Source organism: Pseudoliparis swirei, chromosome 16 (genome assembly GCF_029220125.1).
Source record: "Pseudoliparis swirei isolate HS2019 ecotype Mariana Trench chromosome 16, NWPU_hadal_v1, whole genome shotgun sequence".
NCBI classification, from domain to species: Eukaryota; Metazoa; Chordata; class Actinopteri; order Perciformes; family Liparidae; genus Pseudoliparis; species Pseudoliparis swirei.
The window spans coordinates 10,102,563-10,128,959 of record NC_079403.1 but is presented as its reverse complement, the minus strand read 5'-3'; the positions used below and the strand labels follow the sequence as shown (position 1 = coordinate 10,128,959).

Genomic DNA, 26,397 nt, shown 5'->3' with positions numbered 1-26,397 from the left:
CGAAATGAAAAGCATCAACCAAATGTTATGTTATGATGAGCAGGATTACATTAATAGTTGGATGTTGACTCGGATGGGCGCCTCATTTGTTTTGAGATGAATAAAATCAAATTTTGCACGACTTCCCCGGAAGAAGAAACAACTGTCTCCAGCCACTTGGTGCACACTGTGCTTTGAGCTAAATGCGAACATACCTACGATGAATGACAATGCTAACGTTGACCATATTCACCATCTTTATTCAGCGTGTTTATACACTATGATCTGAATGTAGAAGCTTCACTTTGGTTAGCAGATATAAATAGGCAAAAAATATATATATATCTGTTGTGTTTTTACAGCTTGATTTATCTTCAGCTGGTTCTCAATGAAAACAATGAAAGTGAAACAAGCTGGAGACAATAGACTAATCTAGGTGAACTAAAATAGACCAACTCTGATTGATTGAGATGGTCTCAAAATGTCAATAATGTCTCAGCGGCTGAACTTCAGGGCAGATCCAGATGTATTGTTTAAGACCAATATACTTTTCTATTTTATGAAGACCTTCTGCAGTCATTGTTTCTCTTGTTTCTGCTGCTTCTAGAAGGCTCTGTGGACTCCCTGCAGTTTTAAACATGTGACTCCCCAGTGGAGCTGACACACAGAAAGCAGGTGTCACGTTTCATATCAATACTTGAGAGAATACCTGATTACACTGCACAATGTTCACTTGATCAAATGCAGAAATGTGTTGGAAACTCTCTGACTGTGAAACCTGGACACAGAGATGCTGCACTGTTACCAAGCCACTATTTCATTATCGAGGATTATGACTTTTGTACATTTTTTGTGATTGAAAGAATGAAAAGCTGCTCACGCAGATGTGATTTTACTCGTCCAACCACGATAAGCATGGGAGTACAAATGGATAGATGCCTGGTGAAAATGTGAACCGTTAAAGGTCCACCATTAAAGGCCTGTGTGGAGCCCAACTGGTCAGATTTGAAAACATAACCAGCATCATTATGTTCGCTTCTTTAATTCCTGTCTAATAAATCAAACCTATAACTCCTTAGCTCCAAGGATTTCTTAAGGCTTTATGAGCACCAGTAATCTTTTTTTTCTGCCCCATTGTTTTCGAGTCATTGTGAAACTGTTGGTCCTCCAATTACACCTGAAGGCCATAACCATTTTACACTCCAGAAACACAATGATTACATGAGGCCGAATGTGAGGTCTGAGTGTGAAATAGCATTCAGCCAAACTAATTCTCCCTCTGGGAGGTGTGATGGAGGAGCGGCTCTCTGTTAAGACACAGATGAACCTGGAGGAATTCAGGATTCTTGGAGTAGGAAAAGAATACAGGCTTTAGGGCCGTCCCTTCGCCCCTAGGCATCGTTTTAAAACCATTCAACCAAGTGACAGATACTTTCATCTTATCGGGACAGTTGGAATTTAAACGCTTCTTGTATTGATTCCAGATCAAGCATGCTGTCTTTCTATTGGGTCGCCGAGTCAAGACGTCAGCTCAGTGATACAAATCATAAAGCTCACACTTCCTCTGGCGTCAGCAGGCTGATGGGTGACTGCCGAGTGCATTCTGAGAGGAAACAAGAGGCTCTCGGTTTGTCATCGAGTCCTTTCACCATCTGATGCAGATCGCTTATCAAGTCATTGCAGATTGTGTTTGTGTGTTGTCACTTGAGTTTTCTCTATTTATTCTGATTCTTGGCTAAATAATTCCACGTTGAAAAATTACGATTTAAAGTCTGGCATTCAAAAACCTCTGGACAGGATGAAGGTATTGTCAGTAACTTTAAAGGAAAGTTCACCTGCCGTCGTTGGCAAAATGGTGATAAATGGTCTGTCTGTGAAGTTACTTTGGGCTGTTGCGTTACTCAGGTCATGTTGGTCATAGATATTGCAACATTTTCATGGATTATTTTGGCCACGATAATCATCAAAGCTGATATTGTGACAGTCCAAACTCTACCAATGGATAATCATTAGAGTGTAAAAAGAAAAAGATTCACAATATTAAACCTATAAATTAAACTGGATACGGTATTTAAATTATTATTCTGTGCCTTGAATCTTCATCTGTGAGATAAATTAAGTACAACATTGAATGTTTTAGAGCAGAAGTATAATGTAACATGACAGCGCAACACTAAAGTTAATTGGATGTATTTGGGTACTTTCCTCCGCGGGTTTTGCCTTTGTGTTTTGATGTATGCAGAGACAAACATAAATGAGAATGTATTTCTAGAATATAGGACACTGACAGCAGAGTTGCTGTACCACAGCTGGCAGGCTGCTCCTCCACACCTCACCTACTAAGCCTCCGGAGCCTTCTGAACGCTGGATACTGAGGTTTGGCACTCGCAGAGGAGCAAACACTTCTCACGGAGCCAACTGCCTTGAGCCGTGTGTATAGAAGTTTATCTCTTTTGTAAACCACAAAAGCTGTGATATGAAGTCCATATAGAGCGGGATGAAAAGGCTTTCTTGTCATGTATTTCTCTCCCGCAAATGGCGTACTTGTTACATTGTGCAGCACCGGGATGGTCTTTTGATTGAACATCTCCAAGGAGGCAGCCGGGAGCAATCGCTTTAATTAGCATAAAAGGGTACAGTTTAAATAAAAACTGTATTGATTCCACAATTTGCGAGAAACTTGGAGTATATCTTTGATCTTTAGACTGCGAAACAAAACGAGGGCTGCGAACTCCCACATGATCTAGCTTCTTCCTCCTGAGACGTGATTGAGAGCAATTGTTTTAAACAATATGTACAATGTGTTGCAACACAGCATCAAGCATCTTAACAGCAGAACTTTCTCACGCTAGCTTTCAGCTGTATTCCATCTCACCTTGAGTTATGTTGCTGTGGACGCTCTCTTTTGTGTCTGCAGCTGAACAACCAAAGAAAAACTCTGGCTTCTTTCAAACCAAATATTGATTATTTCCCATTGTCCACCGACAAAAGTGTGTTTCAAGGTTCAAGGTTTCGCTTTGTGGTTGTAATACAATATTTAAAAAATCCTATGTGATGATATATAAACACACAAAAATATGTACAATGTGTGCACTGTGTCGAAGAAAAAGATTGGGCAATGTTGAGTTGGCTAAAAGACGCAGGTGTGGAAACTCAATTCCAATTTCCTCTTCCTCCATTCCCTCTGACCCCGGCTCTGTTTGTGAATGTCCTGTCTGCAAACAATGGCGTTCACCAATACAGCATCATATACACACCTTCGCCTTCAGTTAAACCTTTTTCTTTTTTTAAATAGAGGAAGAAAAGAGATGTTGCTTTGTGCCTCAAATGATAAACAACAACCACAGTAGTGGGAGTATTACTAGACACGTATTGTGAAGACACAATAACTGGGGTTACAATGATGGCAGACATATTGCAACTCCAGTTTCTTTTAAATTATTTGGTTTATTGTTCGAAACATACAAATCAATTTGGATCTGCTTCGAGAGCAAAACCATGAACACAATTTTAATGTTATACTGATTATTAAATTAGATTTATCATATCACACCTACAACACATTAAAATGGCTGACAGTAACTGACAGAGATGAAGGGTATTTAATATTTGATGAGAAGTTAACTGATAACCATCAAAATCAAAGTTGGAAAAATTATTCTTCAAAGGATTTATATGAATCGTTTGTACTTATATTAATCGTTTTTATTTATATTAATCCTTATTATTTATATAAATCCTTTTTGGCGCCACATTCTAATTTTCTACAATTGGCTCCACGCTTTAAAAAAGTGGTTCTTCACTTTACCTTTTTCGGTTCTTAGCCTATGTGGTCCAGATGCAGCACCCCAAAAGGGCTAAATATAAAACACTTGGCCTTCTTTAAGAATTAATAAAGTAGACACAAACAGACTCGAGCAAGTGATAAAAGGCTCCTACCAGCAACTCAAAAGATTTATTTTAATGTTACGTCTACATAATCACAAGCTGACCACCTGGAGCTGTTGCCTTCATTCAAAAGCTTATTGCAAGTCACTTTGGATAAAAGCGTCTGCTAAATGACATGTAATGTAATGTAATGTAAAAAGAAAGCTGTGTGTTGCGGACGGGAGTTCTGCACACAGTCACCTGGGCTATAAGCTAACGTTAACTATCGATTGTCAACACCTGTTCTACTACAAATTATCTTTCTATATATCAAAACTACATTTTCAATTGCGCTTCAAGGTTTTTCAGTGTTTTTGACGCATCACAGATGCTAAATTAAAGTCCATGTAGGTCTTCTTCTTCAAGTGGATGGTTTTGGCTAAACGTGAGACTTTCCCCCACGAGACCAATAATCTGGTTCTGTGTTAATTCCAAAAGCGAGCTACCTATCTGACCTAAAACATGATTTTTTTACTAGAACTAATCTAGTAGTCTTGTAGCCTAAACCGTAATGCACACAGACAAAGAAGGACCACAAGTGGTTAAAACACTGATGTGGAGACATACTTATGTAAAAATGTTGACATGAAACATATTTTCGGCTCAGAAACATCAAGCTTCAACGAATATGTGCTTTGCATATAAATAATACTAACATTTAATTCTGGCGACTGGGTTGTAAATAACTGTGGCTGCATGTTAAATTACATCTTGCACTTGTACTTCTAATGTTAAAAACAGAGGTTGTGATATGGGTGTGATGAAACAGTTAATAAGTAAGTAATATAATATCATATTAGTTTGGTAACTCGTTATCATTCATTGCCTCTTCAGAGAATAAAAGAAATACGAAATGAAACAAGTGTTTGTTGTTTTGGCTTGTGCAAAGCATATACAGTGTTTCCATAAATATTCAGAACGAGAAATGCCTCGCGGGTTGAACTCGGCCTGTCACAGAGACTGAGGATGAGCCGTGAGGTCCAGTCAGCTGTGAGCGGAGTTCGATCAGCGGTGACACTGACGGCCCGTGCGTGGGACTGTGGGAAGATGGAGGAGATGGACGACTGCTCCAGGTTGGATGCAGCGGTGTCGTGCAGGGGGCAGCATGTTTGTGACAGATTGTCGAGGTGCTGCAAGGGTCTTTAGATCATTTCACCACCCTTCCTTTGACCCGATCAAGCCCACTTTGTCACCACCTTCCTCCACTTTCACATAAATTACATTCACAGTTGAAAAAAGTGGTGGATGAAAAATGTTTTCTTCCACTCTCTGTTTTGATGTTTTGTTGATGAGTTACATAAGGATGTGCACGGCATCTTATTCCTGATTACACCTTTCTCATCTTTATGCATTAGCGGTTTCAAGAGGATGCGCCAATGCAATTTGGGTAATTGTTTATCATGCAAAGCAAGCATCTGTTTCGGAGATGCCTCTCCATATATTTGTGAGTCATTGTCTCACAAATCATGCAGCTTTATTGCCACATTATGATAAAGAGCTGCTGGACACTCAGGAGTCCCTCTAGTGCTGTTCCTCTGACTGCCATTGTTGTCCATATTTCTAACATCATATCTTCCAACTGGCAGAACTCAGGATTTGTTTTGTAAAATCTAGTTTGTTTTCCATGATTGCTCCAAGACTTTTCACAGGACACCGGTGATGAATTTTTAAAGAAGAATATGCATTCCAGCCAGAGACTATAAGGTTTTTGCAGGTAAATCCACATGGCACTCCTGTACTTATTGTAAGTAATTATACTCACAATAGCACTGAAACATTGTGGAAACGTTGTTATTATTAATATACATATATGTATACATATATACATATATGTATATATACAGGACTGTCTCAGAAAATTAGAATATTGTGATAAAGTTATTTATTTTCTGTAATGCAATTAAAAAAACAAAAATGTCATGCATTCTGGATTCATTACAAATCAACTGAAATATTGCAAGCCTTTTATTCTTTTAATATTTAATATTTTTTAATTGCATTACAGAAAATAAAGAACTTTATCACAATATTCTAATTTTCTGAGACAGTCTCATATATATAAATTAGAATATTGTGATGAAGTTCTTTATTTCTGTAATTAAAAAAAAAAAAAATGTCAATGCATTCTGGATCATTAAAAATCAACTGAAATATTGCAAGCCTTTTATTCTGATTTATTGCTGATTATGGCTTACAGCTTAAGAAAACTCAAATATCCTATCTCTAAATATTAGAATATCATAGTAGGGTATTAAACAAATCACTTGAATTGTCTAATTAAAAACACCTGCAAGGGTTTCCTGAGCCTTGACAAACACTCAGCTGTTATAAATCTTTTTTTTAACTTGGTCTGAGGAAATATTAAAATTTTATGAGATAGGATTTTAGAGTTTTCTTAAGCTGTAAGCCATAATCAGCAATAAAAGGCTTGCAATATTAGTTGATAATTAATGAATCCAGAATGCATGACATTTTTGTTTTTTTAATTGCATTACAGAAAATAAAGAACTTTATCACAATATTCTAATTTTCTGAGACAGTCCTGTATATGCAGGCATGCCTGCTCTATCTGTGCACGTGCACGTGCACGTGCACAGATAGAGCCCTAGTGGTGCTCAAGCACCAGCCCCTTTGCCCTGGATGAGAAAAGTGCCCTTTTTCCTTGAGACACATTTTTTTCATTCATCCGTATTTAAGAATAACAGTTACTCTCTCGGTCATCAAGTCCCCCCAAATGTGTTTTAATATCCGACGGGGCATTTATTTGAGTTATTGTGAGAATTTCGCCCCGACCCGCTCCGCGGCGCTCACGAGACCCCCCCCCCCCCCGCCGCGCTCCTCCCTCCTCCTCCTCCACTTCCTCCTCCGCGCAGTGCTCCTCGCGCCGCTAAACGGATGCACCTCCTTCTCCTCTGACCCGCAGCACCAGACAAACAGGTCATGACTGTGTTTGTCCCCTGACGTTGTTTTGTGATAAATCAACCACAACATTAGCGCTGCTGAAAACATGACGTCACAACTGGTCCGACGTTTCCTAAAAAAATAAAGAAACAAAAACTCACTAAATCCGTGATTTCAAAGCCTCGTCCAGCTGTTTACTGACGTTAGTTATGTTTAGAGAATAGAGAGAGGGAGAGAGAGAGAGAGAGAGAGAGAGAGAGAGAGAGAGAGAGAGAGAAGAGAGAGAGAGAGAGAGAGAGAGAGAGAGAAGAGAGAGAGAGAGAGAGAGAAGAGAGAGAGAGAGAGAGAGAGAGAGAGAGAGAGAGAGAGAGAGAGAGAGAGAGAGAGAGAGAGAGAGAGAGAGAGAGAGAGAGAGAGAGAGAGAGAGAGAGAGGGAGAGAGAGGAGAGAGGAGAGAGAGAGAAGAGAGAGAGAGAAGAGAGAGAGAAGAGAGAGAAAAGAGAGAGAGAGCGCCATTCAGAGGGGGGCGCAAAAAAACGCGGCCACCGATACTTCATTAAAAGAGCGATCAGAGCTCACACGCTGCTCCGCGGCGCACACAGGTGAGCACACACTCTCACCTCTCACTAGCACCCCCCCCCCCCCGCTAGCGCCACGAATGAAGCTCGCCTAGAGCGCCAAACGTGCTAGGGCCGCCCCTGGCTGGGCCAAATGTGGAGGCGGGCCTTAGTTTGAGGACCACTGCTCTTGGCTGTTGATGTCAATCAATATCGCTCATTTTGAAAATGACGTAAGAGGGCAATACGGATCCGTATCAGACCAGCGAGGAGGGCAATATGTGGCTGGCATGACGCCCATTAGCCAATCAGAACGCTTGTACTGTTGTTGCTATATAATAATTCATCTTTATTCATAAAGAAAATGTAAGCTAGTGGTCTGATGCTGCCCAGAGGAAACGCAGGTCGAGGACAGCTTCAGTGTATTGATGCTAATGCTTCAACTCTGTCAGAATTTTTTTTGGCATTGGGTGTCCTTTTTTTTGGTTTGAGCACCTGCCCCCCAAAATGTCTGTGCACGTGCCTGTATATATGTATACACACACATACATTGTAATGTACACAATTGCACCAGCTATACAGACTACAAGTTGGAACTAGGTGCGTTTCCATTTACCTTTATTTATTTATATATATATATAAATATATATATATACACACACATACATTGTAATGTACACAATTGCACCAGCTATACAGACTACAAGTTGGAACTAGGTTCCATTTACCTTTATTTATTTTTTCATCAAGATATTTCAGTAAAAAAAAAACCAAAACAGCCCCACAATATTGCAAAAATAAGATTTCAAGATTGCAACAATTAAACATACTGAACAAATTCATGAATGAAGCATGTGACCAAGACCTCCACGAACAAAAGAAGAACACATTCAATCTGTTTGGAGACTCTAATTAAACATGAATTACCTATTTTTATCACGATTTGAGGGTAGAACGCAGCTATTAGAAATGACGTTAGTTGTCTTCTTCTGCAGTTTTAAATGGCACCTGACTGGAGATTTAGCGCTACCTACCGCATATTTCGATGAATTTTTATTTGCTAGAAGTTCCTAAAATTCGTTTTTTTTTAAAAGAAGAAGAAAAACCACTGCGCTCTATGTGGTGGGACGCCTGGTTACTGACATCACGATATATCACGGGCTCAACAACAGTGAATAAGTGACTTCTTACTTACTTATTTAACCACATTAGTCCGACAGCGTTAACAAGCGCAGCGCCTCCTGCAGGTCACGTGGAGCCGCGAGAGGCGGAGAGCTGGAGGCGCAGTCGGTCCCACAGACGCAGCTCTCTCGCTGGAGGAGCGCACAGAGACACGCGCAGTCCGATGGAGTTGGTTCTCTCACACTAGTGAACAAACGTAAACACGACGTCGCCTTGTTCACACACACTTTGACGTGTCCACAGAGAGCTTTTTGCAGATATCGAGGAGCCTTTGATAAGAAAACTCTCCCACTGAAAGACAGGATGGATGTCTCACAGCTGCTCTTGCTCCTGCTGGTCTATGGACATCTGCCAAAAGTGAGTAGGCTGTCGTTTGATTTAACAATATAGTCTCTTTTATTTCAAAAGTGTCTCGAGTGGTTTGTGGTGGTTTTATAAATCCACTGAGTGAGCAGAGTTTGGAAATCATCATCATCATCATCATCTTAAATCACATTTTGCTTGCTTCAAAATCTGGCTGGATATTGGTATAATGTAAAAAGTGTTTAGCCCCTACATGTTGAAAGTGATATATCATCTGGCATTTTAACCTATTTAAGCAATTCAACTTTTTTAAATGTATTTTATGGATGAAAACATCTGGACTTGAAGAATTAATAATTCAAACTCAAAACTAAATGGTGAGGTGGTCATTAAATTCCCGATCTGTGAGTTAAGACACCAACATGTTGTGTGAAGTCAGTCCGCCAGTGAAGACGACACAGTAATAAACAGAAATAAGTTTCTCATATATAACTCTCCTCTTCTGTGCAGCCTAACAGACTACATTTTAAAATTTATATTTGGGATATCCTTTGAGCAATTCCACTTATGTCAGTGCAGTAGTGCTTTGCTGCAGGGAATGCTGTGTGCACATGAGAGTGTGCACTTGTGTGGGTCTTTGGTCTTAAATAAACACTGTTTTAGGGACTTATTGATGTTAAAGTGAAATAAACCATCTGGTGGCCCGATAAGAAAACCTGTTTGCCTGCCCTAAATTGCCCTGGGATTTTGGTATTTTCGTTATGCTTGTTTAAAACCGAGTGTCACCAGCCGTTACGTCTTATTTTCCCGAAAGGTTTCATCTCCATTAAGAAATTTCAGAATAGCTGTGCTCACAACTCCTGACTTCTGCATCTCTCTGACAGCAATTATTCTAATGTTTTAGAATGACGTGAAGGAACATGGAAAATAAGTTTGATTCTACGAAATTGAATATTTTAGCCCTTGGTACTGATTGTTTCTTTGGGTGGATTTTAGTCATTACACTCCTTTAAGGCCTTCGCTGAAGCTCTTTCCAGGTAAAGTAGACTGAACGTCCGATTGACCGTGTGAAAACGTCTTCCTCCTCACTTCTAACAACTCTCAGATATCTGGCTTTAAAAGATCTCGGTTCGTCATGTGTGGACATATTTTAGAGACTCTTATCGGCACCAAAACATGTGATATTTCCTGTGCTTTCCACGGTCCAGGATGTCTGCTTTACATTTACCCAAAAATCTGACATGTTTAATCAATATTTCTCAGAGGGATATGTGGAGATGTCGAGAGCAGAGACAATTTTGGTGAGAAAGTACCTGTCAGTGGCTGCTGGACGTCACCATTATCTGTGTAACACAATGCAGATTGGAGAAGAGAAGATGAGAGGGGTAGGATGACGTCTCCTTCCTGCCTCTTTCTAAACATTAAAACCGTTTGATAGAAACCAAAAAATGTAGTTTAGGACATCTCCGTTTATGCGTACCTAGCTAACGTTATTAGGAAAATCTAGCAAAATAAATTGCCATTATGCTTTTATAATGGAAGTACTTTGTGGTATTTTTTATAAATTCATTATAAAACAGCATGTTAATGGCAAGTTATTGCTGTCTGTCTGTGCTCAGATTAAACAAATAAGACATATTGTGATATTTTGATTTTTTTATTGGAACCTGTGACACACTGGTAATTTCAGTCTTGATGTTGGTTTGGCTGGAAAAGTGTTTAATCAAATTGTGTCCAATTCCCACGCTTAGCTCACTGGCTAATGAACTCAGAGTGAAACCACGCAAGGCTGAAGAGTCGCTGTAGCTCTCCAGTGACATGGAGGATGGAGATACACACATTACTCTGCATTGTGTGGCCACACACAGACGCGAGCGTCTCCAGTCACTTTCCTTTCAGCTTTTTTATTTGATCGTTATCGTGTACTCAAAGCAAGACCGGCAGCCATTTGAAATGACAGCGACCACGAAAAACCAGAAGCAACACGCCTGGCAGCCGCAGTGATGAACTCTGTGCTAACAAACTATGAGCTGGCAGGTATTTATGGGATGTTTGGCTCATGGAGACGCCGTGTGTGTCCCAACGGCTTTGCAGAGGTCCACTTATCATCTGCATAGTTTGGGATCGTCATTTTGATTCATCACCCACTACAGCAAAATTCATGCCTGTCCAAAGTATTGATCGGATCAATTATACGTTTTCAACATCTCATTCTGGGAGGTACTTAATATTTGTCTTCAGCATTTTACGCTCAATACTAAATCCCCCGTGCTGGACCTTTTCCACATCTGTTGTATCTTCATATATGAGGAAATATGATTATTTTGTTAACATTGGTCTCCCTCTTTGTGTGGGCTCTATTCACAATATACAGGCTTAGTAGATATGAAAACTATCTCCATGCAATGAAGAGAGCTTAATCCAGCAGAGAAGAAACAAAAACAAAAAGCTTTCATTTCAAGTTAAACTGTAAGGATTACAGAGTGGCCCTCACTTAATCTGTTATGGCCGGCCAAAAGCATGACATTTAAGTTAAAAACATAAATAGTAAAGATCCTAAAACTAGACCATGACACTGTGACCTTCTACACACCACGCTTTGAGATTAGATAACAATTCAGGACCCTCTTTTCTTCTTTCCTTTAAAGTGCAAATTCCCTCACAAATGTGTAATCGATCAATTTACCTGGAGCTCATGTGGCACCTGGAGCAGTCGCCATCTTGATTCTTTTGAATAATCCAGGATCGGTTGATTTGATTATATTATTGTATTATTTTGAATATATATCAATAAACTTAAATTGATGTATCAATTTTTGTATTAATCAAACTTGTACTTAAATAATGTAGCAGTCACTCTAGTTTACATAAGGATTACAGTGCTGATGTTATATCGTATTGCACACAGAGATAAAACTCACAGGTTGAACAGGTTGTAGAATGTTCTCTGTTGTAAATCTACTGTGATATCAAAGTATTATCTCCCCCTCTGAGGGTCTTTTAAACTTAAATCCTCGTTTGAGTGCTCCGTTATTACACTGCCGAATAATCAATTTCATGCCAATCACAAATGAGGTTACCGAAAGGTCTGACCGACATGATTTCCTCCTCCGCCCGTGTCGCTCTGCACAGATAATGTTGGCAGATAAATTTCCTGCCTCGCTGCCTGTGCTGCTTCTTCAGGATATGTTGGATTTTCTGCTGTAATCGGTTGCGGGCGAAGACTCCTGTGAGCAAGGTTCTGTGGGTTGTGATAGTGTCAAGACGACCTCATCCGTGGGGGGAGAGAGTGAGCGAGGCAATGACCGAGGCTCTGAAATGTTGTGTCGAGAAGTGATAACATGGAGGTGTGACAGAGCGTTTTGTTGTTTTCCTGCAGGTTAATGTTGCCCTTGATGCAACGTTGTAACGCCATCAGGTAAACAGCTCATTCGGCCGTGTGCTTAATAGCCGTAGCTCAGTCACCTTTAGCTTGAGCCAGATCTAAATCCCCATCTGTGTCGGATTTAAAGTTTCCCCCCAGACATGTTTAGGAACATCTAAAATACTCTCCTTATTGTTTCTTATGCGGCCTCATGTATATTGGAGGAACATCGAGAGCCCAAACCTGAACACAGGAGTGCCCTCCGTAATCATGATGCAGCAAGTCCAGGAGTGTCAATTTTCCTGAAGCCCAACACAACGTATTATCCACTCTCAGATACTTGAGTCATATGTCCTCCAAGAGGACACAGAACTGACTATCTGCTCCTGAGGAGAGAACCATTTCGGATAGCTATTTCAGATGATTCGGGATGTGTGGTGATCAGTATTGTGACATTATTTTGTACCATTGGTTATTCCAGATGTAGATGTTGTTCCCTTGTGATTATCTTTGGGCTCTGTATTGGAGATTCATATTTCTATGGACATCCCATTTTGAATACAGAGGCACCTCTATTCAATTTATTTAGAAGGTATAGCAGCTAGTGGCTTGATGTTATTCTTATGAACTGCATGATTCTTACCTTTGTTTTGACTTCTTTATATATATATATGTATATATTTGTACATGTTATGGATACATGTGGTTTTCTTAATATACATGCAACATAACTGAGTGTTTTTGTGTGGATTTGATGGTGCACTCTTCATATGTGACCAAAGCTTATGTATTTAAAACGATGGCGTCTCTGTTGATGCTACTGAGTGTGAAGAAGAGCGTTAGCACGTTAGGCACCTTTGTTTATTTTTTCATTGACATGGTTTTAGGCAAAAAAAAGTTAAATGACATAGTTTGAAATTCCTATAGTTACATATAATTCTCTGTTTAAATTTTTTTATCCAGAATGATGAATACGCAAACATTTCAAAAGTTTAACCACTAGACAAATGATGTCTCCTACTTCACTGAGAGGTCCATTCTCAGTCTCTCTGCACTGGAGGGTTTAGTTTTCCAATATTAGACTCTAAAACTAGTTGTGATGTCACAGTCATACTCGTTCGTACTGTCACGTCACGGGCTGTCCCTAGTGCCGTCTAGGGTGGGGCAGTGCAAGGGAGCAATAAAAACTGGCAAAAGGCAAGGATTAAAAGAAACTAGAAGGTTTATTCATTCCAACAAAAATACGAATAAGTCCATAGTCCAACAAAAAGTGTCCCGGGGGAGAAAAAGGTTCTTTAAACAAAACCTATCCTCAAACAAAGTCCACTTCACAAAGTCCTCCTCTGGGTTGTTCTCTTGGGCTGGGGTTCGTCCTGGAGGCCCTTCTCCTGCCTTGTCCAGCTCCTTCCCTCCTTGTGCTCTGCCCTCTGTCTCCTCTTAAGCTTCCCAGCCCTGCCTCAATTAGATGTCCTAAGCATCTGCAGCTGGGTGAGTGGTGAGGCAGGCTGGGAGCTGTAGTTTTCCACTGAGCGGCCATTTTGTCAGGTGGCCGCTGTAATCGAGTGGGAAAATAGCGTCCCTCCACTACCTGGCCCCTTGTGATGCCACATATCCCTCTCCCCGGGCCTGACGTCCTCGGCAGGGTGAAAGACCAGAAGGCATCACGGCGGGACAGGGCATCCGCGTTTCCATGGCGCCGTCCTGGCCTGTGAACAACAGAGAAGTTAAAAGGCTGGAGGCTTAAGAACCACCTGGTTACCCTGCTGTTTGTCTCTTTGTTTTTTGCCATCCATTGCAACGGTGAATGATCCGTCACCAGAGTGAATCTCCTTCCCAGCAGGTAGTACTTGAGGGTTTCCAGAGCCCATTTTAAGGCGAGGCACTCTTTTTCCACGGTGGCATAGTTCTTCTCTCTGGGAAGCAACTTCCGACTCAAATAAAGAATGGGGTGTTCCTCACCTTCCTTGATCTGGGCTAGCACAGCCCCCAGACCCACCTCCGAGGCATCTGCCTGGACCACAAACTCCTTGCTGAAGTCAGGGGCAGTAAGGACCGGTTTTGAACACAAGGCCCTCTTCAGGTTGTCAAACGCGTCTTCTGCATCCGGGGACCAGGTCACCATCCGGGAGTGTTTCTTGGTCGTCAGTTCTGTAAGAGGGGCCGCTATCGTAGAAAAGTCAGGGATGAACCGCCGGTAATAGTTAGCCAATCCCAAAAAGGATCTCACCTGCTTCTTGGTCACTGGTTTTGGCCAGTCTTGTATGGCACAGAGTTTTGCCTCCTGGGGTTTGACAAGGCCCCGCCCGATAGTGTATCCCAAGTAGTTTGTCTCCCCGAAGGCCAGCTTACATTTCTTGGGGTTCGCCGTCAAGCCTGCCTGTCGGAGGGACTCCAGCACCTTCTGCACCCTCGGTAGGTGACTTTCCCAGTCTGGGCTCTGAATCACAACGTCATCCAAATAGGCAGAAGCATACTCTTGATGGGGTTTGAGTACCTGATTCATCAAGCGCTGGAACGTGGCAGGCGCTCCAAACAGTCCAAAGGGCATCATCCGGTACTGCCAAAGGCCTCCCGGGGTGGCAAAGGCCGTCTTCTCTTTTGATTCTGCCGATAAGGGAACCTGCCAATAACCCTTTGTGAGATCCAGTGTAGTCAGGAATCGTGCATGGCCCAGGCTTTCAATCAGCTCGTCAACCCGAGGCATGGGATAGGCATCAAATTCAGACACGTCGTTTACTTTTCGGAAATCATTACAAAACCGCACCGAGTTGTCCGGCTTGTTGGCCAGAACAATGGGGCTTGACCAGGCACTCTTGGATTCCTCAATCACATTCAACTTTAACATCTTCCTTACCTCCTCGTCAATCAGCTTTTTACGGGCCTCGGGCACCCGATACGGCCTTTGGTTGACCGTTTTTCCTGGCGGGGTGCGTATTTCATGTTCAACCAGGTGGGTGCAGCCTGGGAGGGATGAAAATACATCCTGGTTACCGTCCACCAGCTCCTTTGCCTGCTGCAGCTGGTGAGGGGACAGGTCCGGGCCAAACTGCACTTGGTCCCGGGCAGGTTCTTCTGGCACTCTGGGTGGAAGACAATTGAACAGCGCCTCCCGAACATGCCATTTCTTTAAGAGGTTAACATGGTATATTTGCTCCACTTTCCTCTTCCCTGGTTGCCGCACTTTATAATTGACTTCCCCAACCTTTTCAATTACCCCATATGGCCCCTGCCAAGTAGCCAAGAACTTGCATTCCGCAGTGGGCACCAGAACTAGGACTCTGTCTCCTGGGCTGAATTCTCTTAGTTGCGCTGCTCGGTTGTACGTTGCCCTCTGCTCCCTCTGGGCCTTCTCCATGTGCTCCTTCACAATGGGAAAAACAGCTGCCATCCTGTCTTTCATCATCCCCACGTGCTCAATCATAGTATGATGGGGACAGGGCTGCTCCTCCCAAGTCTCTTTGGCTATGTCTAGCAGGCCCCTGGGTTTGTGAGAATACAACAGGTCAAAGGGTGAGAAACCGGTGGAAGCCTGAGGAACTTCCCTTATCGCGAACAGAAGGTAGGGGAGCAGCTGGTCCCAGTTTCTTCCGTCTTTGTCGATGGCCTTCCTCAGCATGGCTTTGAGGGTTTTGTTAAAACGCTCCACTAGCCCATCTGTCTGGGGGTGGTAGATTGAGGTTCTCACCTGCTTCACATGCAAAAGCGCACACAGTTCCCGGGTGACTCTGGACATAAAGGGGGTTCCTTGGTCAGTAAGAATTTCCTTGGGTATCCCAACCCGGCTGCTGAAGAGGAAGAGTTCTTTTGCTATTTGCTTAGCATTTGCCTTTCTCAGGGGGATGGCTTCTGGGTACCGGGTGGCGTAGTCTACTATGACCAAGATGTACTGGTGTCCACGGGCACTCTTGGGCAGCGGCCCCACAATATCCATGCCTATCCTTTCAAAGGGAGTTTCTATGTTTGGAAGGGGATAAGGGTTTTTTTATAAGTGGGCTTTGGTGCAGTGATCTGACACTCTGGGCAGCTGCGGCAGTAGTCCTCTACCTCTTTGTGGACTCCTGGCCAAAAGAACCTCTGCAACACCCTCTCTTTGGTCTTTTCTACCCCCAAGTGGGCTCCTAACAAGTGGGTGTGGGCTAACTGCAGAACGGTGAGGTTTGGGCACAAGTAGTTGTTCCACAATTTGCTCCTTACTTTTGGTAACCTGATATAAGAGGCCATTTTTCACCGAAAAATGAGGGTAGGAAGGAGCCTCCCGGGGTCCCACCAATGTTCCCTCTAGCACCTGGACATTCGCTAGGGCATTTCCCAGGGTGGGGTCCTGCAACTGCGCTGTTCCATATTGACCGTTAAGGGGCGACCTTTCCGGGGGCCCCTCAGCATCCTCTTCACTTGGCCCCGGTAGTGGCTCGAAACCATCCGATTCTGAGCCACTAGATGCCTCGGCCAAGGCTTGTACTGAAACTGGTGGGACAGAACAGGGTGTGGCAACATTAACCCAGGTGTCATATGTTTCACAATAGTTTGCCTTACGTTTCCGGGGCTCACGACCGAGTATCTTCAGGGCTTCCCTCCACAGCAGCGGGAAGGCCGGGCAGTCACGCCCAATCAGGACCGGGACAGGAAGATTCCTGATTACGCCCACCTTGACTTGAAATGTGCCCTTAGTTGTAGTTAGTTTCACCATGGTGGTGGGGTACTCGTGGGTGTCTCCGTGGACACACACCACCTGGACGGGGTCGCCTTGAGCAGGGGAAGATGCTTCCAGGATGGCCTCCTGTATCAGGGTCCTGGAACTTCCTGAATCGAGCAAGGCTTCTACATCCCGTTGATTCACAGTTACGGGGCAAGTGGGTCGCCGGTCTCCACTTTGCCCCAGGAGGGCAGCAAAGTGCACATGGGGGCCACTGGCGGAACCAGCTGTAGGCATGGGCTCATCTAGCTTTTGACACTGCCATGAGATGTGGCCTAACTCGCCACAGCGATAACACTGGCGGAGCTCTGGGGTCGGAAATGCTCGTGGCTGCCCAGGTTGCCTATCCTCTCTATAGGGTGGGCCGGACTGGGTGTTGGTCGGCGTCGAACCTCTTTGGCGACACACCCTTGGCTGGGCGGGAACAAAACCCCCAGGCTCTTTACAGGGTGGGCGGAGCATTTCTGCAGCGGCCTGGTATTGCTCCACAGCTTCTATTAACTCTGTAGCTGTTCGTACCTTCTGGTGACCAATTACCCATAAGGCAGAGCCCGTAAATACCGGTCCATAACCAGGGTCTCTATGATGTCGGCCGGGCTGCTTCGGTCTGGTTCCAGCCACCTTTTTGTCACTCTTATCAATTCATGCATTTGGGACCGGGGCGCATTACCCCTTTGAAAAGACCAGTTATGGAAATGTTGGGCCATGCTAAATTTAGTAAGGCCCTGCCGACTCAGAATCTCTACTTTTAATTGGTCATAGTCTTGGGCAATCTGGGCCTCCACATCCTGAAAGGCTTTAAGTGCCTCCCCTGAGAGGAAAGGAGCCAGGAGTCCAACCCACTGCCTCCTCGGCCACTCCTCTCGAACAGCAGTAATTTCAAAGGCATGAAGGTACGCTTCCACATCATCAGAAACTCCTAGTTTAGGGATAAAGTCCGCTACTTTGGGTTTCACCCTTCGTACCTGTTGGAGCTCCTGCTCTTTGAGTTCATTAGACCTTACTTGTTGTTGCAACAGGGCTGCATTGATTTCTTGCTGGGCCCTCTGGCTCTCCACCAGCATCTGCACGAGTGACTCCATTTGGGATGGGTGGCCTGGTATTTGAAGTTCTGAAAAAAACAGGGCCAAGTCATCAATATCTTCCCTCCCAATCATCCGCACTTAGGCCCCAGTGCCCGCATTCTCCACCATCTGTCACGTCACGGGCTGTCCCTAGTGCCGTCTAGGGTGGGGCAGTGCAAGGGAGCAATAAAAACTGGCAAAAGGCAAGGATTAAAAGAAACTAGAAGGTTTATTCATTCCAACAAAAATACGAAAAAGTCCATAGTCCAACAAAAAGTGTCCCGGGGGAGAAAAAGGTTCTTTAAACAAAACTTATCCTCAAACAAAGTCCACTTCACAAAGTCCTCCTCTGGGTTGTTCTCTTGGGCTGGGGTTCGTCCTGGAGGCCCTTCTCCTGCCTTGTCCAGCTCCTTCCCTCCTTGTGCTCTGCCCTCTGTCTCCTCTTAAGCTTCCCAGCCCTGCCTCAATTAGATGTCCTAAGCATCTGCAGCTGGGTGAGTGGTGAGGCAGGCTGGGAGCTGTAGTTTTCCACTGAGCGGCCATTTTGTCAGGTGGCCGCTGTAATCGAGTGGGAAAATAGCGTCCCTCCACTACCTGGCCCCTTGTGATGCCACAGTACACAACAGTTGAGAACAGAGAAACTTCAAGAGATGAATATGTAAACATTGATCATCAAACTCTGCACAAGTGTCACAATCTGCTTTTCCGAAGTTGTTCATGGATATTTTCTACTTGTCCACCAAAGGCAGTTCTTCCTCCCGCCCCACTCGTGTCTCTGACTCTGACTCCAGCCGCTCCCTCCTGCTCTTCGATAACCCGTTTCCAATTCATAATCAGCCTTGCAGTAGCCTGACCTTTCCCACCCACCTGCTTCACATTTTCCCAAATCAGCCCAGGTGTAGTTGTGTGTCTCCACTTGTTTTGTTTTTCATTGTTTCATGTCTTAGTTTTCCGGTCACCTCTGCCTATTCCAGTACCTGCATCTGCACGACCATGTCCGTCTACCTGTACCTGGCTGGAAGCTGAATTCTTCAATGAATCACTAAAGATGATCTGCATTTGAGTTCCTTGATATTACTTTAATGTCATCATAATTGTGATGAGTTATTTGAAAAATCCCGTCGCCACACATTTCTGCTCATTGTTGCTTCAGCTGGAGCGTCAGAAAAAAACCGGAAAGACTTTTCGTATTCTTTTTTTTCCCTACATCTTTGATCAGATCTGGCCTGAAAGTCACAAAGTCTGCATTTTAAATAATTTCTTTTTTTCTAGGATTGTCTTTTTTTTTTTCATTGTACAAACAAAAAACAATTGAATTTTAATCATTAAAAAAAGTGTCACTGCATCATCTGCTCGTTGTAGAAAATCCGATTTTGTGTTGACATGGTTGTGTGCTGTTAAACATTCCTTCACAAATAAATATTACAGAGTACAACAGGCTTGAGTGCACAAACTCTTTGTTGTGAATGACGAACAAAGCGGTCTTCTGGGTTCATTCTGCCTCCTCACATTGAGTCATGACACTGTTATGCGTAAGCTCAACGAGGCCGTGAGAGACATGAAGAGCAAGAGCGCCGCTGAGGTGAGCGGCGCGCTTCAGACTGCTGCTCACATCTGTGCCAGGAGCTCAACCCTGGACTAAAGGTGGCATTTGTGGATGATTGATGAGGATAATTTTATGCTTCACAGCTGCACCTTAGTCGTGGCGGCACAAAAAAAAGACTAACTAGAATGGGCATATCACAAGATTGGGAATTGAATTATGAACATTTTGGCATTAGTTGCATGCCAATTGGACAAAAATGTATCGTGCTATGGCAAATTTTTTTTTTTAACCTTTCCATGACCTTGACCTTGAGCTTTGACCCGATTGATCCCAAAATCTAATCAAATGGTCCCCGGATAAAAACCAATCATCCCACCAAATTTCATGCGATTCGGTTCAATACTTTTTGAGTTCTGCGAATAACACGCATACAATTAAATAAATAAATAAATACACGGCGATCAAAACATAACCTTCCGCATTTTCAATGCGAAGGTAATAAAAGACTTCTATAAGGACCAATTAGCAGAAGACGGATTGTATTAATATATAATGCGCTTTTTGGCTGCATCAGTCTTCTCGTCTTTGACCTTTACTGCCTTGAGTCTTGTATGTTGTAGCTTTGGTTGCAGGTTGAAGCTACTTCTTGGGAGTTCATGAATTCTCTTTCTCTCTCTTCATCTCCACTGACCTTCTCAAGCTCCTCGCTGCTCGTCTTTACACATTTTCACTGACTCACTGGCTTTCTGCCAGCTGCTGTCAGCCCGCATTTTTCAGCCTTTTGTTGACACAGATGAACAATCGCAGTAGATTACTCAGTGGCTCCCTTCTCCACTTCCTAATCCATTTCCACGATAGCATCTATTTGCCAGGCAAGAGGGATTTCATAGACATAGAGAACATTTCGGAGTATTATTAGCCGAGTAATAGGAAAACATGGCATGAGAGACCATCGCTGTAGGAATGTGCTTCAGGAAGTTGCTGAATAAAATATTTACTGGCACATACTGTATTCTCTGTAATGAAACCTGTCTGCCGGCCTCAACCTCACTGAATATATGAATTGTTTCAGCGCCCGTTTGCGGCGTGATGGAAGCATGTTTGATTGCTGACACCAAAAGGTGCTTTCTGCCTCTTCTTCCACAGGTGTTATCGGTGCAGATGTGTGACGTGGTCAACGAGATCGAGCTGGAGAGATCTCGTTGTGAGGATACCTCATTTGGGAACGTCTCTTCAGGTAATTAGAACAAATACAAATAATTGTCCTCTCTCTGTTTTGGGTGTTTAGGCTATTTAGAGTAAGTAAGTAGTGAGGTAAGGTAATACAGTGAGGTTAGTTTAGAGATGAAGTACTACTATATAACCGGCAGAAATACAATTGCTAACTTTACCACAGGTAAAAGTAACAGCGTCATTATCTCCCAAACTGAACGCAGAATAATAAGTGCTCTCAATCATTTTTCACGAGGCAGGAACACTTTGTAATCATTGTAATTTACAGGCGCAGTGTCACACAGTTGTACTATTCACATCTAGAAAATGTTGAGCATTGCATTGTGGGCCTGAATGGAGGTCTAATCAGCCACGATAATTAAAAACACCTGTGTGAGTGTGCGGAACCATTACAGCCGGTGAGGGAAGGGCCATTTCCTGATGGACATGACATTATAAAACCTTAACGCATCAAAATAACCGTGAAGGAAGTTATGATTGGATATTTAAGTCATAAAAGTATTCAACATCACTGTCTATCATAGGGAAGCTGAACATCCATAGTTCACCCACTGTATCTGCCAGAGTAAGTGAATGTACAAGAGTCCGACCTCGACTCTGAATAAACATGAAATACAGAGTAACATCTCCTTATGAGCCGTTTAAAAAATGAGAGACTACTTTCTGCAGAGTGCATGAAGTGAATATCCACAAACAGTGCTCCTCCTTATCTCTGCAATGACACTCATCTCTCTTTTCCCTATCTGCTTCCTCAACAGGAAGGTAGCGCTCACAGGTTACATCCCTAACAAATGAGCATTCACAAGAAACCATATGTTCACAGACTGGGGTTATGCAACATTTTGAATATGGAGATCGTCCTGCAATTCCTTTGCTTTCTTGGAACAGAATGGGTGTTGAAGTGTTATGTTTATGTATTCGGGTGTCCAGCGTTAATGTAGAAACACACACACACACACACACACACACGAAGAAAATGTACAATTGCAATAAACTGAAAAAGAGGAATGAGCCTTTCTAAAAGTAGTTGAATAATTGGGAATACACAACAGTCACAAAAATGTATATATTTTTATTTTATTTGGTGTTTTTTGGTGTACACAGATAAAAGTGACTGCATGTCTGTGAATTTGTTTTAAAGCAGATGGATGTCAACCTGAGATTGTTCGTGTTCCTACGTTGACTGTAAAAATGTCGTGAAATATTTAAAGAAGACAATTGTATTTGATTAAATTAGAGAATATCTCAGAAAGCTGTACCGAATGTGTGACATGAATCAACATGTCGATCATACTATTTTTGTCTCTGAATTAAAATAGAACACATGTTGCTGTGTATTGTGTGAATCACATGATTTAAGCATGTATGTGTGTGTGCGTCATGGTATGAGTGATGCCATGTTAATGCTATCGTCTCCTCCTGGCAGGGTGCCAAGGCATGTGGGACATCATCGCCTGTTGGCCTTCAGCCAGAGTCGGAGAGGTGGTTACAATAACTTGCCCCACTTACTTCAGTTACTTCAGCGACGAGCACAAAGGTAAACACGTCTTCCTTTCCTTCAGGTACAGACAACATGCGGAAAGAACATTTTCTCCTCTGTTCAATGTTTCTGTCACAATTGATCAAAATTGGATAAATATTTCGTAGTAAAAATCAATTCAAAGTCAGAAATTCAAATTAGCTAATAACAACGTTCGTCATGTAAATATCTGTTATTTGTGTATTAGTGGAGTGATTTATTTAAAAGGCAAACACTTTTATGTGACCTTGTGTCAATTCATTTTGCTATTAGCCCAGGGCAGGTCAACACATTTATATAGTTTCATTTGAAGTGGATTTGCATACCACCAACTTTGGGGTAGAAAGTCACTGCATATTTAATGTGTTGCTTGCATGCAAATGGACATTTTAAAATCATCAAACTGGTGTTTTTTCCATTACCTCCCGTGGGCATCAGAAAATTATTACAAATCCTGCAGAAAGCCCACGGCGAACAATATTAATTCACGAGCCTCACAAAGAGCACCATGACATCGTTGGTATTTCCAAGCATCATTTGTAAAATGTTCCATATTTTTTAATGTTTTCATCAATTCAAAGAGCGAGAATAATAAACCGCCCTCCTACTCTTCTATATCAGTGCGCCTTATTGTCAATGTTATGATAAAAATCGCATAATAGTGCCGACCGTATGAACTGTGTGATGCATATACAAATTCCTGTTATTTATTGTTAGTTCTCCAACTACCTCAGACCCAATATAATGGTTAATCCAGGTTACTGTGAATGGCATGTTGCGTTTATGTGAGCCACGACGACAGTCAGCGCCTAAAAAAACGAGGAGGACTCGAGCTCATCCTGAAACCACTTTAACTGGAGGTCAGAAACAGAGATGAGTCACTAACCTAAGAGAAGAAACACTTTGTGAGTGTGTTTTGTTGAATCACCCTTTGTCTACCAAGGCAACCTTCGTTCTGAACTCCTACATGAACAGGGTTTTATATTCTTCCTCTCCCATTTTAGAATACAGAGAATATTTGAATAAAATAATTTTGCCTTTCTGTCATTTGCCTCGACGTCTTTAAGCAACCCGACAAGAGCCTCCATTCGTGACACCGGAGCCTTTGTGAATAAAAGAGAACGACACTGACGCTGCCACCATAAAACTCTCAGACCGCTGTCATGAATCACTACGTTGCTGCACTGAATCACTACGTTGCTGCACTGCTCTAGATAGAGGGGGAGAAACTTTCAGTTATTGAAGTCACTAACAAAGGACGTCTTCAAAACCCATTTGTGTGATTGTATTTTTTGTGATTTCTTTCTTCTGCATCTCAACATCATTTTAGGGACAAGAAGAAGACAGTCAATCCAAATGACCTTGTTTAAAACACGTGATTAAGACTTCTCAGTGTCCAGAAAAAGTCAGAATTATATCTAAATAAATTCCCAATTCTGTCAAATGTTCTTGAAGATGTCACTCTTTACCAATCTCAGTCCAACACCACGTGTGCTGCTGAAAGTGACCAATATCCTCAAGTGTCATCTAGTAAATTAAAATTTTAGTGGTTTAAATCAAGAATGCATTCATTCACTTTGCATGTGAATGTAATGTTCAGGAACCGTAACTGCCATTGGTCTGACAAAAGACTGCATAACTTCCTCTCTTCTCAAAAACTCAATTTCAGATCTCTGCTGATGAATATCAATTTCTTCTTTTCTACACTTCTGGACTATTCCCTGCAGCTTTTTACCTGCTCCTATTGTGCCTCTCCCTCTATGACCCAGTGCAGTCTTTCCCCCTGAACGAGAGATGTGCTGTAATCCAACTATTCATATCTGATGTTTTTTTTTACTTCACAGATGTCATCTCACTGGGGAATATACTGTGCCAACCCTTAAATGAGATGAATAAGTAAACAAGCAAAAAGACTCTTAAATGTAAATACACGTTATAAAATCCCTCTGTGTCCATTTTTGTGTTAACCTCGGCTTTCTTCCACTTCGAGATACAATAACATGGTGAATTAATCCTAAATATTGTTGGTCAGTAAAATTCCCATTTCCCCCTAACTTCTCCTTGATCTTACAGTGAAAATGATGATCCATGCTAAAGCACATGCTGCATATACAATACATAGATTTGCTGTAATCACCTTTTTTGTTTGTTTAGCGTGGCATCATGCTTTTAATGTTAAACCAAAGTTTTGTTCCTTGAAAATTATCACTCGGTGTAAATCCTGATTAACTTGTAAGTTTCTACTGCAACTTTTTCCATAATTTCTTGTATTTTTGTATCCCAGAACCTCCCTGAATCTGAAATGCTGCTGCCACATACCTTTTTTCAGATACTCGATTGTTGTGAAAAAAGCAGCTCCATCACTTGTTAAACAGCCAGTGAAATGTGAAATATGATCTCTCTCCCCTGAGCCGTGTGTGCACGCTTACGTGGGAATGTCCCCCCTTATCTGGGAGTGTTACTGCGCTCATACACACATTAGCATCGCAGAGAGTCAAACTGAAAATTGGACACACAGGTAAATGTGACATTTCACAAATGGAGGTTGTATTTTAAACCTGAATGTGTACTGATGGCAGCATGGAGGAGTTTAGAGCTGATGGCAAAAATCTGAAAAGAAAATGCTTTGAATGAGATTGTGAGCTGATGATAGGCCACCACTCAGGGTTTGAGTTTTTCGTAAACTACTCTGTGATAGCGATTTAAATTGGACACGACAGTATCAGACACACTTACCAATATGATATGTATTGTAGGTATATCTCAGTCGCAATTTGGGCTCAAATTAGAACAATTTCTTTCTTCATGTAGTCATGTAATTGGCAGCCATATAAGCCCTAAAACATTCTGCATTTTTCTGTAATCTTAAATCTGATTTCTCTTAGCTCGAGAATGAACACATGAATGATCATTCAGAGGCCTTTATTTCCAACATAGGCAGAACAGAATAGATAGAGGATAACTGCCTACCATCTACAACATTGATGTTCACAGTGGGAAGCCCATGACAGTTGGTTTATTTTGCATGTCTGATCATGTGTTCTGACATAGATCAATATTCTGAACCATACGTTTACAATTGCATTTATAGTGCGATTTGTGATGACCAATAACACGAGCAACTAAGCAAATTCATTGTTCCACATAACGCCTTTCGACATTGTCTGTTTTCTTGTAAGAATTATTTTTAAAATAAAGCTACAGATGGAGGGAAATGTAATTGTGTCACAGTTCAGCGCCACACCCTCCTCACGCTATTTTTCAGCCACTCCCACCTCGTTAGTCTAACTCCCTTCACCTGTTCACTCACCTGCCTCTGATCACTAATCAAGACCCTCTTTAGTCTCCTGACACATTTTGCCAGATTGTCCTTTGTTTATTTAATCCAGAATCTCCAGCACTTGTTCTCCTGTTGCCGACCTGCATGTCCCGTTTAACCCGCTAGCTCGACTCCCGGTGAATGTACCAACCTTCAGTTTGATCCTTACAGCCTGCTGCGTCTGGAGCTTTAAATAAAAGGTCATAATCCTTGTAATTCATGTGATTGCATTTGGTTCCAGATAAGAACCGTCTCACTTTCAATCACACTGAGACTACAAAATATGTATGACCTTATCCTATTTGCACAAACCACATCTGAGTTATGTCTTAGACTTTAATCATATTTTTATCTAGCTCGTAACTGATTTTTGTTAAGGAAACTCAACGAGGAGAAATTACTTTTAACTAACTTTAAAAAATTGCTTTTATCTGCTTAGGGAGCAAATAGTTTGATAATGAAGCTTTTTGACATGTTTTATTTTTATTTATTTTTTACTGGGTTTATTTAATAAGGGACAGTGCACATTTATAAAAAACATTTCAGTAAATGTGCCAGAGTTAGCCAAGAGTCTATTTTTCATCTGTAGTCCCAAAATGTGCCATTTACATCCTTGAAAATGTGCAGACCACAGTGGAGTTGATTTAGCGAGAATCAAAGACACGCTTTTCAAAGACGGGGAAGCAAACTTTTAAAATTTGCACATACACAAAATAAAATGTTTCAATTATGTTTATAAAAGGCTAAAACATACCTTGAATATGACAAACAATAAGCGTACATTTTCAGCATAAGAACAATCAGCTATTCA

At 42.1% G+C, this 26,397-nt stretch overlaps 1 protein-coding gene across 2 annotated transcripts in view; it reads left to right on the top strand.

The window, feature by feature from the left end:
- Window positions 1-7,338: 7,338 nt before the first annotated feature.
- vipr1b (vasoactive intestinal peptide receptor 1b) overlaps window positions 7,339-26,397 on the top strand; it is a 46,629-nt gene continuing 27,570 nt past the window's right edge. Inside the window, exons 1-4 of one of the 2 annotated variants that reach the window (XM_056434062.1) lie at window positions 7,339-7,408; window positions 8,789-8,902; window positions 20,662-20,752; window positions 22,175-22,285. In XM_056434062.1, coding sequence (XP_056290037.1) covers window positions 8,849-8,902; window positions 20,662-20,752; window positions 22,175-22,285 — 256 coding nt within the window. In that variant the 5' untranslated portion in view covers window positions 7,339-7,408; window positions 8,789-8,848. Of the gene's footprint in view, window positions 7,409-8,728; window positions 8,903-20,661; window positions 20,753-22,174; window positions 22,286-26,397 lie in introns of those variants that run through there. The other variant, XM_056434061.1, reaches the window with a different exon arrangement.